This window comes from Ctenocephalides felis, unplaced genomic scaffold, assembly GCF_003426905.1.
Source record: "Ctenocephalides felis isolate EL2017-DRISC unplaced genomic scaffold, ASM342690v1 CF-g0.4_SCAFFOLD_03570, whole genome shotgun sequence".
Lineage (NCBI taxonomy): Eukaryota > Metazoa > Arthropoda > Insecta > Siphonaptera > Pulicidae > Ctenocephalides > Ctenocephalides felis.
In genome coordinates, this window is record NW_020539724.1 from 7147531 (window position 1) to 7162382 (window position 14852).

At 28.8% G+C, this 14852-nt stretch overlaps 2 protein-coding genes across 2 annotated transcripts in view; both read left to right on the forward strand.

Annotated features, from left to right (window-relative positions):
• LOC113383165 (receptor-type guanylate cyclase Gyc76C-like) overlaps positions 1-3219 on the forward strand; it is a 50243-nt gene extending 47024 nt beyond the window's left edge. The window contains exon 14 of the mRNA XM_026621412.1: positions 3139-3219. Within this exon, the coding sequence (XP_026477197.1) occupies positions 3139-3219 (81 nt within the window). The remainder of the gene's footprint in view (positions 1-3138) is intronic.
• LOC113382703 (receptor-type guanylate cyclase Gyc76C-like) overlaps positions 1975-14852 on the forward strand; it is a 46599-nt gene continuing 33721 nt past the window's right edge. Inside the window, exon 1 of the mRNA XM_026620930.1 lies at positions 1975-2212. The gene's annotated coding sequence lies outside the window, so the exon portion shown is untranslated. The remainder of the gene's footprint in view (positions 2213-14852) is intronic.

A 14852-nucleotide genomic window follows, 5' to 3' on the forward strand; every position in this document is an offset into this window, starting at 1 on the left:
CCTTTGAAGTATACAAACTAAAATTTTGTATTGAAGTACATACCACTAAAATTTATGAATTTATTTTACCCAGTCATTTGTACAATTTTCTCATATTATTTACACTTTGAAACAATTCTCCTTTTACCTTTGAATTACTGAAATTAAACATGTTTTAAAGTCAAAATAGTACACTTGTATAGTTTCCTTTAAATTAATTTATCCTCTGAAATATTGAAGTACAAATAAAATTTTATTTTAATTGAACCTTTGTATTATATTGAACTTCATTCTATCTTTGAAGTATTGAAGTACAAACTAAAATTTTGTATTGAAGTACAATTAAAATTTATGAACTTATTATACCAGACTAATTCTTCATGTATTTATCAAGTCAATTGCACAATTTTCTTAAATTACTTACAGTAATTACTTTATAGTTTGAAAGAATTCACCTTTTACATTTGAATTACTAAAACAAGCATTCACTAAAAAATAGTACATTAGTAAACTTTCCTTGAATTAAAATTTTAACCTTCGAAAAATTCAATTACAAACGAAAATTTTGTATTGAATTGAATCCTATCGTTACTATTGTATTGAATAGTATTTATACCTTTGTAGTATTGAAGTACAAATTAAAATTTGGTACTGAATTGACCTTTGAATTATTGAAGACAAACTAAAATTTTGTACTGATATACAACTAAAGTTTATGAATTCTTTTCGGCAATTGTATATTTTATTATGCAATATCGCCAGAAACTCTTCCGTCTTTCACCATTAAAATAAATAGTTTCAAAATAGCCTGAAGTGCACTTCAATAATTATATATATATATATATATATATATATATATATATATATATATTCTTGGATAGAATAGGAAAGAAGAATCAACAAGATCAGTTGTAAAGAAAAAAAAGTTCGAATAGAATATATATATTATATATTGTATTCTGACTTTCTTTCTTTTTACAACTGATTTCTTCATTCTTCTTCTCTTCTATATCCGATCTTCTTGATTCTTCTCTTCTTCTAAATCCGATCTTCTCCAATTCTAATCTTGCTTCTCTTTTCATTTTCTTCTTCGAGCTCTAATATCAGAGCTTCAATAGATGTATTGATTATTATATTGATTGAATGTGTTGTATTTTATATAACCATTTTGTTTGAGAAATTTAAAGAATATTAGGAATTGATAAGCATAAAAATTTTACCTGCAAGTTTTATCTATGAATTTATATCACATTTTTTTGTTATCAAAAACACTTGTAACTTCAATTAACATTTGTAAATCAAGATTGAAAACAAAATTGCCATTTGATTTAGGTCATTGTTTCTTGATAAAAACTAAATTTACATATTTAACTTGTATCTTAATGTATTAAGTTAAATTAATATAATTAATTTAATTAATTACATTTTGAAAATGAGAGGAAAACTACTTTAGGATACATTTTTTGACTAAATCATGTAATAAATTTACCATGGCCCATGGGAAAATTTTTCTGATACTATCGTGGCGATTAACGTGTTAATAATTTTATAGTCCCTAGTTCGGGTTAAAATAAAAAAACGTGTTTCATATTTACTATTCACCTATATTTACCACTTCATTTACTTCTTGATTCTTCTTCTCTTCCATATCCGATCTTCTTGATTCATCTTCTCTTTCATATCCGATCTTCTTCGTTCTTCTTCTCTTTCATATCCGATCTTCTTGATTCTTTTTCTCTTCCATATCCGATCTTCTTCATTCCTTCTTTTCTTCTAAACCTGATCTCGAATTCTGTTCTTGCTTTTCTTTTCATTTATTCTTCGGACTTTAATAAATTAGTTTCTTCAATATAATCATCAATTGGCATTTTTTTGTATTATTTTAATCAATGAAATAAAGATTAAATGTTACAAGTACAAGTATTACTGAATTAAAATTTTAATTTTAAAGTTAAATTTTCAATTTACCATTTGTGTCCACATATGTAGGAAGTTGTTGATGTGTTCGGTGCTAAATGAAAGTGATACACCGAATTGACTAAAGTAGTTAAACGTTTGTGAGAAGACATGTGATTCGGATAAAGTGCCTTTTATTTATTATCATTATGACTGTGGTAAATAAAATTTTGTGCTTGTAGTGGTCTCCTTTGATAACTGTTTCCAGGTTTTACTGGAAACAGTTTGGAGGATTTATCAGAAATCGAAGGAAAATTTCTTCAGTGGACAACAAGCGGTAAGTGATAAATGATAATTGATATTTGAATCCATTTAGCCAGTAGTTCAGTGGCTTCCAACCTTTTTGTTTCCAATTTTGTTTTATATTCTAACTTCTAATTCTATTCAACTCCTCTTATTTCTTCATATTTCTTTTCCAACTTACTTCTTCTAATCTTGTTTTATCTTCTAACTTCTAATTCTATTCAACTCCTATCTTCTCTTATTTCTTCATTCTTATTTCTTCATATTTCTTTTTCAACTTACTTCTGGTAATATTGTTTTATCTTCTGTCTTTTTTTATTCTTTATTCTAACTCCTATCTTCTTTTATTTCTTCATTCTTAATTCTTCATATTTTGATATTTTGTATAGAGTATTTATAACTTCCCGAAGCAGACGTTTATTGTTTTCTTCAGAATATATATTTTACTAATTTCACAATTGAACAATTTATCTAATTATACTCAATTTTTATTTATTACCCTTACACCTAGTTACAAGTTCGATTATAACAATTAAATTTTAATTATAACTTACATATATACAGTTTGATTTTCTACTTCTATGAATGCCTTATAGAAATAACAAAACGCCAAAGTAATCAGCATTTTATTTACAACAAAGTTAATAACATGAATTACCATAACAACTTAATCGAATCAATACAAAATATAATTAAATATTTTATAACAAATAGACAGAAGCGTAATTCAATTCTAATTAGAATTTATTATAAAGAAAAACATATACAAAAAGAAATATTTTATCCTTCTGGCTCTGAAACCCACAGATTCCACATTTGACCTATCTGAGTCAGCTTGATATCAAGCAGTAGTGAAAATGTTGAACTAAAATATATTTTCATAGCCTTTCAGAGTATTGGTAGATCTAATTAACCATCAGTATTAGAAAAATTTTAATAATAAAAATATATCAAATACAGATTGGACAATGGTCAGGTTGCTTTCTGAAAATGGACGTGGATAAGGAGAATGATCATCTCAACATTTTACTAAATTGTTAAGTACTAATTGTTGTTCAAAATTTCAGTTTTTTTTTGTTTAAAGTTTATTTTCCCAAATCAGTGTCGTTTTCATTTACGATTTTCTAATTAGTTTGCACTATCCACATATATCTCGTAATTAGAGTGTGATGTGTGTCGTTATCGTAATTGCTTTGGATTATCTTTCAGAACAAATAATTCGCAATATGGCTGGGACATCGTATTTAGGGCAAATGCAACGTTTTATCAAAGAACAGTCGCTTTTAGTCATTACAATAGTATTTTGCGATAGTAATAATAATTGTCTAGTTTTGATTAAAATTTATTGCTGTGAATTAAGTGGACTTAATTCACACAATTAATAAAGACTTTTGTGATTTGGAGATTGGAAACTGTAAGTGAATCATTTCGTTAAAATAGTTGTGAGAAATTAGTTCTTCAATCGCCTTACAAGGGACAACATTCGTATGTGGCATGCGTTGCAGTGGGTAAACCAACCATATAAGTTTGTGCTAGCTGCCCTTTTCACTTACATATCACTTGCTTCTACATTCGCAACCAAAATTAGCTAGAAATATTTTTTATGGCTAACCGGGGTCAGCTAGTACATACACACACACACACACACACACACACACACATATATATATATATATATATATATATATATATATATATTAATTTAGAAATATGAACAAACAACACTCTTTTTTGCACTATTTTATTAAATAATAATGTTGTGTTATTAGTGTTATGGGTATGCATGTATGTATATGTACATATATTTTTAATTATTATAATTTAAAACAATTTTTTATAAACGAACCGTTTGCTTTCAAAAAATATTTTTTCTCCTAGCGACATCTTTTTTTCAACTGGGCCCTATTCCTTCTCTTTCTTTTTTGATATTTCATGACTCATCTAGTTGACCTTGAATAGAGAATACAGACTCCGACGATCGTTGGTAATGCAGTAAAACGAATGACTTGTAACGGATAACACAAAATGCTAATTTAGATTTCCATATTTTAGATTATATATTATAACACACTGATGATGAGGCAAACCTAGTCTCGAAACGTTTGTAAAATTATTATTTAATAAATTAGTGCAAAAAAGAGTGTTGTTATATATATACGTTTTCAATCTATTACCAATTTCTATCCGTGTTATTTATTATCGATCACAACATAATTCACTCTTCCAAATTGCCTATCTAATTTACGATTTTAAAAGCCGGTCGAAACACATCGAAGGGTCTACTTTAAATTAAAATCAGTGGGTCAAACGTATCCGTTACAGTCATTATTCAAAAATCGACGTGTTTCATTAAATTGTCTGCAAGATTGTCTGCGAAAAACCGGACCCACAAATTGGTCAGCCTAAGGGATTGTTATTTTGCTAACACTGTGTGAAAGACAAGAACAGGATGGGATTTTGAATGGAGGAAATGATATTTTGAAAATGACTATTTTGTTCATTTTGAAAAAAAATATCTGGAAGCTGACTAGTCGGCATTTTTAGGTGCATTTCTAAGATTCAAAAATATTGGCATATGTTGATGCTATAAAGACAAAAATTCTATTTTAGAATTTATACTGAACCCATTGTTTCGTTGTCTTTTTGGTATAATATTTATTGCAATATTTGAAACTGGTCCTTCTTGATATGTGGTTATTTTTCGTAAACTTCATATTTATTTAATAACTTGTTATTATAATTTATATTTATAAATTATAATTTAAATCATTCCACAAAGTTCAAAAAACAGTCCTTACAATAATTAAGATGGCTCTTCTTAGGTTAGATTCTAATTCAAGTTAGAATCGTAGTTGATTCTAATACGATCTTTTAAAATCCAAATTATATTGTGAAACAATTGTTGTATAAATCATTTATATGTTCTTAATGTAATATTTCAATCAATCTTCAAGATTTTTATACATTTATACATTTTTTATACATTTCCTGAAAAATCTTCAATACATTTTTTTGCATAGTGTTGATCATGGCTCTGTCCTATTGTTGAATTGCATTTAGAATTGCTTGAAATTATCACTTTATCGAGTGTTAGGTTTTGAAGTTGTCGGAGTCGTTGGAGTTGTTAAGTGGATATAAATCCTTTTTGAAGCAGAGTCAAATCCTAACCGATATGATAAGACCATCTCTACTACATACTCTTGTTGACACATTTTCTCTGGATTAAGTTCCTAGTTGGTTATTGCACGAGCTCACCAGCCTTGTTTTGGAAGTTGTTAAGATTTTTGAGAAAGTACTAGACATCCCCATGGTCACTTCTCTAATTATGATATTGCAACGATGCCTCGAAGGTCTATTTTTGCTTACAAACATATTACTACTTCAAATCAGGCTCTACGAGGCTGATACTTCTAATTGAAATCCCATAGCTCCAATCCACCAGGAATCAAATCCTAACTGATCTGGTTTCGGATATGATAAGCCCACAACTCTACTATATACTCTTGTTGACCTTCTTTTTCTGGATTAAGTTTCTAAGTTTCCTTTAGAAGAAATCAAGATTTTTGAGGAAGTACTAGACATTCCCATGGTCACCTTTCTGGTTATGATTGCAGCAATGCCCCAAAGGTCTATTTTTGATTAAAATCATTCTGCTTGATCAGGATTTACGAGGCTGATACTTCTAATTGAAATCCCATAGCTCCAATCCACAAGGAATCAAATCCTAATCGATCCGGATATGATAAGCCCATCCCTACTATATACTCTTGTTGACCTTCTGTTTCTAGATTAAGTTTCTCAAGTTTCTTATAGAAGAAGTTAAGATTTTTGAGGGAGTACAATACATTCCCATGGTCACCTTTCGAATTATTATATTGCAGCAATGCCCCGAAGGTCTATTTTTGCTTAGAAACATTCTGCTGGACATCAGACTCTACGAGGCTGATACTTCTAATTGGAATCCCATACCTCTAGGAAGTATCCTGAAAAGTAGATATCAATACCCTTCTTCTTACTTTGGCTCTTAAAATTAAATAAATCGAGAAAGTCTTTCTCAATCCCCAATGATAAGAATGATAACAATAAACATTAGTTATTATTATAGTTAGTCCATCTCTGCATTTCGTATGCACGTGTTTTGAGAGTTGAACATTCGCGTGGCTTTTGTGTCACGGACTGTACCCGCGGGCTATTAATAGAACATAGCCACCAGTAATATATTAGGCGTATAGTGTTATTTGATTATTATTATTAAAAAATATCAAATTTTGAAAAAAATATACTCCAAAAAGTCAAATGGCTCGCGATCGTCTAAAGTTCATATTTTTCGCGAAATCGATAATTTTTTAAAGTTTGCCAGTGGTAATTGAAAATTGTTAGGTGATAGTGCTCCTACAACATCACAAAGACTAATCATGGTAATAAAAGACAATTGAAATATTTTTGATACACTTTCAAAAGAAACTAAATTAATAGCGATTTTAATCCTGCGCACCTTCTCTTTCTCTTCCTTGTTCAAAAACAGTTATTTTCTTACAATAATTCAAATTGGTCTTTTCAAGTTAGATTCTAACGCATGAGATTCACACTAGAGTCCTGATTGATTCTAATATGAATTCTTTTAGTATTTATTTAGTTACTACTTATATTCAAGATGGTTTTTCATGAAACTATTTCCATAATTAAACATGATAATTTAACGATTGAGATTTTTTTCATATTTTCAATATTTGCACCTATCCCATCCTGAACATCAGTAAAATGTGTAAATCGAATGCCAATCCAATGATTGGGTCTCCGGGTATATTTTTATAAGTTAAAAATTAATACTGCAATTGTTTTATACCAAAGATAAAGAAATCCGATAATAGTAATGAAAACAACTAATAATAAGTCTTATATGTGAAATTTTAGTGTTATCCTGTGGCCATTCTTTTAATTAGTCATTTTTACCTTTTTTTCATTGGTTTCGTTTTCATTTCAAGATTATATGGAATTATATCGTTTGTTACATTGCGATTTTGGAATTGCCCTTGAGATTTTAGTTTTAGTGTCCTCTGGATCATTATTGTTTTATATAGAAGCAGTTTGTGTTCCACTGATAAATTAGATTGTTTTTTTATTGTTTTTGTTGACTTTGTATAAACGTACATTAGACATATACATTTTATAATTAATTTTTACACTTTTATTTTATTTGCTTGTATATAATTGTATAGTGCACCATATAATTTTTTCCTGTCAATAATGTTATAAAATTGGTTGAAAAAGAGATTTTTTCCTTACTATTTTCCTCCATAGTTCTTGTCTTCCCTTTTCCCATTTTTGCACTCCATAATGGTGTACTCAGCATCCGCCCTAGTCGCTCCACCCAAGCAATAACTAGATTGCTAGAGAGTTACTAGTTTAAAGCTAAATTGGTGATTCAAAATTTGCTAAATGCTGAATACTAAGATCGACTAATCTTGAGTAGTATATATTATATTATATTTCCCATTCTTTGCACTCCATAATGGCGTGCTCAGCATCCGCCCTAGTCGCTCCTCCATGTAATAATAATTAGATTGTTAGAGAGTTACTAGTTTAAAGCTGAATTGGTGACTCAAATTTTGCTAAATGCTGAATACTAAGATCGATTAATCTTAAGTAGTATATATTATATTATATTTCCCATTCTTTGCACTCCATAATGGCGTGCTCAGCATCCGCCCTAGTCACTCCACCCATGCAATAATAATTCGATTGTTAGAGAGTTACTAGTTTAAAGCTAAATTGGTGATTCAAAATTTGCTAAATTCTGAATACTAAGATCGATTAATCTTGAGTAGTAAATAATACTGCTTCTTTGATTATTTTGCGAATTGTACCAATTTCCAAAAATTATTTTTTCATTTTCTTAAGTGCAATAATTTATGAATGGAATATAATTTAATTCTGGAATTTTAAAGAGTTTCTTCAATATGCAAACTTGGAACGCTGAGTTCCTTCAATAGCTTTTCTGGAACTTTTCTTTATGGATTTGCGAATGATATTTAGTTTTTTTATTTGTTAAAATCTCTAAATGCCTAATTTCCAAATAAATTGTTATTGAAACGTGATCGTTCCACAATGAACACTTGATTTGAAATATAAGAATTGAATTTTAATTTTATTTCAATAGTTAGAGTAAGATTTGAAACTGTTTTATACTAGCAGAAATAGCATCGCTTTTCGACCGAATAAGATCAAAGTGTGGCCAATAAACTAAAAAAATTAGGGTATGTTATATATATATATATATATATATATATATAATTTTCGTAGTTTCAATTACTATATCAGACGCACAGTTATATCATGTCATTATGTCAATGATGAATTTCTCACGAAATGGGAGTGCTATGGTATAATTAAATACTGGCTCACTCTTGATTGCTACTAATTGTATTATTTATTAATGTTTAATTGTTTCCATTGTTGTCAAGGTAATAATTTAATGAACGTACAAATTAAAATAATACTCGACTTTACGTGATAATGGACATTCATATATACACTCATGTGTCGATAATTTATATGCAATTGTAAAAAGATAAAGTCATATATATTAGGGTGGTCCTGAATATCGATATTTTCGAATTTCTTTGCTCCTGGGGGCTCAATGCATCCAAATTATTGAAAAATATCTTTGGAAGTTTTAGATCTTATAAATAGGAGTTTGAGCTCTAAATAATTAATTTAGCAAATCAAGAAGAACCTAATTAATAATGGCATTTTATGGAAGAAGGTGCTTTTATCAATAGCATTTTTTTTACAAAATCCTGCTCAGCCAATTTCTTTTTCTGATATTTATATATTATATCATTCTGCGTGTACAAAATATTTATTTAAAACCATTACTTATTTATGTACATCTGATTATTATTCCAAATTGCTGAAATTTTCCTCACTAAGTGTTCAAACATTGCCCGAAGTGTACTGCGTTTTACTAAAAGCAAATGTAATCTTCGAAAATATTAACCTCAAGACGGTTAAGATAATTTTGATATTTACAATTTCATTTAAAATACTCTTGTATATTCATTTGTGACGTCAATCAAGAACAAATATGAATTTTTCGTCAAGAAATATACTGAACGATTTTTTTCTGAGAACATGTGTGAAAGACAAACGAATTTATTTTTCATTAACAGTTTGGAACTCTTAACACTTAACATGTGACAATGATTGTCACAGATGGAATTTTATCACAATGGGAAAATGAAATATTTATATAAATAAGAAAATTATATAAATGTGATTCTTTAATCTAAACCAAAATTAAAAAAATATTACTTTCACTTTTACATTAAACTATATTTAACGAGCCCATACATTCGTAAATTATTTTATTCCCACTTTTATTCTTATTAAAATTATATTTATTCTATTATTTTAATATAATTTCATTTAATATTCAATGCTATTCATTTCAATGCTAATTTTTGAGAATTGTTCAATCATTCATATTGAATTCCCACAAAATTTTATATTCATCATAATATTTTTAAATGTAATTCGTGTCTTTATATAATAGTATAGTATATAGCAGGGATAAGCAACCCGCGGCGCGCGGACTTCATGCTGACCTTTATATATTTTTCTGCGGCCCACTAAGCATTTTTCAAGTAGAATTTTATATATTTCATGAACTTCCTTATATCATTCCAATAAATTGATTATTATGTATTGCTTTCTTGTTGCATTAATTTATGAAATATTGACTTTTTTAAATTTACCAATTGGTTTTATATTATAATATTTGTAAATTATTAATAAAGCTCAAAATTTTAAAATTTAAAAGTCAAATAAAAAAGGTTGCTCATCTCATACTCGGTATATATTACAAATGTATAGTAAATTTTGTTAATAAATACTACGCACATATTTCATTTTAAATTAATTCATTGGAAATCCTAAAAAACTCGGAAAATTGCCAAAAAATTATCGAATTTATGAAAATTCCAAAGTTCAGATTGATTATTCATTTATTTGAAGCCAATAAGATGTTAGCTGTGAATTATATTATAATAAATATTCTGATCTCTATTATTGTGAATTATATTATAATAAATATTCTGATCTCTATTAATCAGAAGTTTTCTTCATTCATTTAACAAGATGGTATTTTATAGTCACAAAATGTGGAATATCATTCTCAAAATAGATGTTTACTTTAATAATTTCCTAAACATGTTATGTAATGCAAAACCGTGAATAGCTAAATAAATTGTAGAGAATTTATATTGCATGAAATCAGAACTGAATTGCGAAAAATTTACCAAAAATGAAAATACTTTTTGCAAAAATAGACTTTGGAAGGAGCTTCTTCAGAAGGCGGTCTAATGGTTGTTATATCTGTATTTGATTTTTTTTTTTATTACTTTCTAAATAGTGATAATATATTATTTAGTCAATGCAACAATGCCGAGTATGGTTAATTTTCTATCTAAAACTTATTTTTCATCAAAGCAAAATTGAATATCATACCTTGATATCAGGTTGTCCGAAAGGCAGACAACTTAGTTTTTGGATTTTGGACTTTTTGATTAAGAAGCCTGGAATTTACCAGAGTTCCATGAACCTCTTTTTTGGTATTTTAATTTGATGATATTAATTATCTCTTCTTAATTTTTGGTGTATCCCACAATTGGTTAATTATAGAGAATATAAATTGCAGGAAATTAGAAAGAAATTGCGAAAAATTTATCAGAAGTAAAACAATTTTCTGCAAGAGTAGACACATTTTTGTGGTAAAAAATGTATGTAAAAAATGAAGAAAATTAAATTTTGCTAATACTGTTTTATAAATCTGATTTTTTATTCTCCAATAGATATGGGTGTCAAACAGTATAATTTGTATGTAGCAAAATATATTTTTGCATTTGCATAAATGTGATTATATGAAGTTGTAGGTTCAGCTTTGAAAAATGTTGCCAGAGAGCAAAGAATTATGATGTAAATTTCGTTCTTTCTTTATACATTTGCAGCTATTAATATTAATATATTCATTGTCAACGTCGAGTTGTCCATTACATGAATATCATATAATAAAAACTGTTTTCGTATTATATTTTTCGTCCGTAAAAAATGATTTTACGGCGAACGAGTTCGTATTTTATCAAGGTTTATTCGTTATTATCCGCCGTATAAAAATGGTGTAAAATTTATGAATTTTTGTTCAAATTGGTACTAAACTTTGTGCTTTCATACTCCCATTAAAATTAATAGCTATATTAAAAATTAAATTCTTTATGAAAGAGGTAGAGATAAAGACTTTCTGAGTTCGCCTAAAAGCTCCTGAATTCGAGAACCCAAACAAAACTAGAGCAGAAAAAAAAAATATTGCAAAAATCATAATCACTTATAATAAATTTCAATAAATCATATTAAGAATAGTAATGATAATTTTAGTATGATATTATTAGAATAAATTGAAACTGATTTGCGAAGTAAGCAAAAATTTTACACTGCGTGTTAATTTGCTCGAGAAATGCGCAATTTAAATTGTTTTTGAACGAAAATAAGCGTAATTTTCAAACAAAAATATTAAAATATTATTTACAACCTCTTGATATATATATATATATATATATATATATATAATAAAATTTACCTGTTTATATATTTGCCCACCTTCATGGATTCTATAATTCGCTTTACTTCTTGTTCCGTGATCATATAAAGACTATTATACATTTATGGACAGAATAAAAATTTTATTGCTAATATCATGAAATTTATTTTTTTATATCCAATGCCATATTGTATAAGGAATTATATTTTCATAATTGGAAATAATCATTGTATTGGAAAAAATATTTTCTTTTACAATTTTAATTGATATTGGGAAATATTGGGGAGCATATATTGTTTGGTCAACATGAGGAATTGAGTTTATGTCTTTTGCTTCAAGCCGTTTCTTATAGAATTTTTAAGGTGCTATAATATTTGATGGTAGGAGTTTAGTAGGTAGAATGGTAGTAACAATTGTTGGGACTGGTCAAATTATGGATAGTGAATATTATTTACTATCAAGCTTTGGCTTCTATTTAATTCATAATTCTATATCTCTATTGCTCTATTTAATTTCCCACCTGGTTATAATTTACCTCTATACATTACTACTATTCATTCGTTTGTTTCTGATAGTGGATTTGAAAGGACAAAACCGCATTGTTAATCTATAATTGCGTTCCGATCACAAGTGAGTACACACTGTTCTCGGTTGACTAGAACTTGCTAAGAAATAATCTGGGAGCTCGAAAAAAATTGCAGTACATAATTGATATAAAGACAAAACTAATTTGGAGATGAAACTAATCTAAACTAATGGAGAAAGGACGGTTGCCAACTATTAGTTCATTCTAGTTACTATTCAGAAGCAGCAAAAATATAGAGATATAGAATACATATAGAGACAATTTGATATTTTACATTCTCAAGGTTGAGGTTTAACTAGCTTTCTCTACCAATTTTTTAATCCATCAGTTTTTTTCCATCCAACATAACGTTACTCTATCCAACTTTTCTCCTTACTAATGTTCTAATAATATTAGCAGTTGATCTGATGATTATTTTCTAAATCTAGAACTTTTTCCATTGAAAACCAGAACTTCACTCCATCCAACCTCTCTATTTTCGAATCTTTTCTACTAACTTTTTAATAATCTTAGCAGTTGATCTCATGATTCTTTTCTAAATCTAGAACTTTTTTTATCCAGAACTATAACTTTGCTCTATCCAAATTTGCTCTATTCAAATTTGCTCTATCCAAATTTGCTCTATCCAACTTTGCTCTATCCAACTTTGCTCTATCCAACTTTGCTCTATCCAACTTTGCTCTATCCAACTTTGCTCTATCCAACTTTGCTCTATCCAACTTTGCTCTATCCAACTTTGCTCTATCTAACTTTGCTCTATCCAACTTTGCTCTATCCAACTTTGCTCTATCCAACTTTGCTCTATCCAACTTTGCTCTATCCAACTTTGCTCTATCCAACTTTGCTCTATCCAACTTTGCTTTATCCAACTTTGCTTTATCCAACTTTGCTCTATCCAACTTTGCTCTATCCAACTTTGCTCTATCCAACTTGGCTCTAACCAACTTGGCTCTAACCAACTTTGCTCTAACCAACTTTGCTCTAACCAACTTTGCTCTAACCAACTTTGCTCTATCCAAATTTTGTCTATCCAACTTTTGTCTATCCAACTTTTGTCTATCCAACTTTACTCTATCCAACTTTACTCTATCCAACTTTACTCTATCCAACTTTACTCTATCCAACTTTACTCTATCCAACTTTACTCTATCCAACTTTACTCTATCCAACTTTACTCTATCCAACTTTACTCTATCCAACTTTTTGCTATCCAACTTTCCTCTTTACTAATTTTTTATACTAATTTTCAAATAATCTTGGCAGTTGATCTGATGATTCTTATCTAAATCTAAAACTTTTTCCATTCAACTTTTCTTTTACTATTTTTTTCTACTAATTTTCTTATGATCTTGGCAGTTGACTGTTGATTCTTATCTCAGGCTGAAACTTTACTCCATCCAACTTTTCTCTCCAACTAATTTTTTAATTACTAATCTTCTCTACTTTTTTAATAATTTTGGCGGTTGATCTGATGGTTTTTGCCAAAATCTAGGACTTTTTCCAATCATCACTACAACGTAACTCCATCCAACTCTTTACTTATCTTTTCTATTAACTTTCTAATAATTCTGCAGTTGATCTGATGATACTTACCAAGTTTCCATCCAGAAGTAGAACTTTGCTCCATCCAACTTTTCTCTTAACTCTTTCTACTAACCATCCTATCTTTCTACTAACTTTTCAATGATCTTGGCAGTTGATCTGATGTTTTGTACTTAAATCCATAACTTTTTGAATCCAAAAATATAACTTTACTCCATTCAACTTTTCTCTCTACTAATCTTTTCTACTAATTATCTATTACCTTTGGTAGTTGATCTGGTGATTCTTACCAACACCATTATAACAATGTATAGAAATTCATCCTTTTCTGCACCGATCATTAAAATTATCGACATTCCAAATCGATGATCCATGTTATTGCCTATTTTCCTTTTTCTGGTCGTCTATCCGTTTTCCTGATTCAATTTCCCTCCCAGCCGTCCAATTATTTGCCGCGATGAGAAAATGCGATAGGTTGCCCTTCATTTCGAGTCGTTTAGTGCGGAACGGGCTAACTTTGTAAACTCGTAAAGCATCACGAAATGACCAGGCTGCCACACAATGTCAATACACACAAATCATACTCTAAGGAAAATTCCATCCAACTGGAACACACACATAAGAAAAAATGTGCGTAAATATACTCTACACGTGCAGATGACATCGATACGGTGAAGACCAAACAAAAAATGCGAAGTCCTTGTTTAGAAAATTTTATTGGAAGAAAAATCAATAAAAACCTGATTGCTTAGTGGCGAATGGCGAATCTTTCCTTTATGCGGAAAAGAACTAAATTGGATGAAAATTTCAATCTAAGGGGGTAATAGAGAAAGAATCGACACCCACGTTCATGGATAATCAAATCAATCCTTTCAATAACAAAATAATGAAACTGAATTTCAGTACTTTCTAAACATACAATTCGATGTTCTTCCCGAAATTTATACAGCT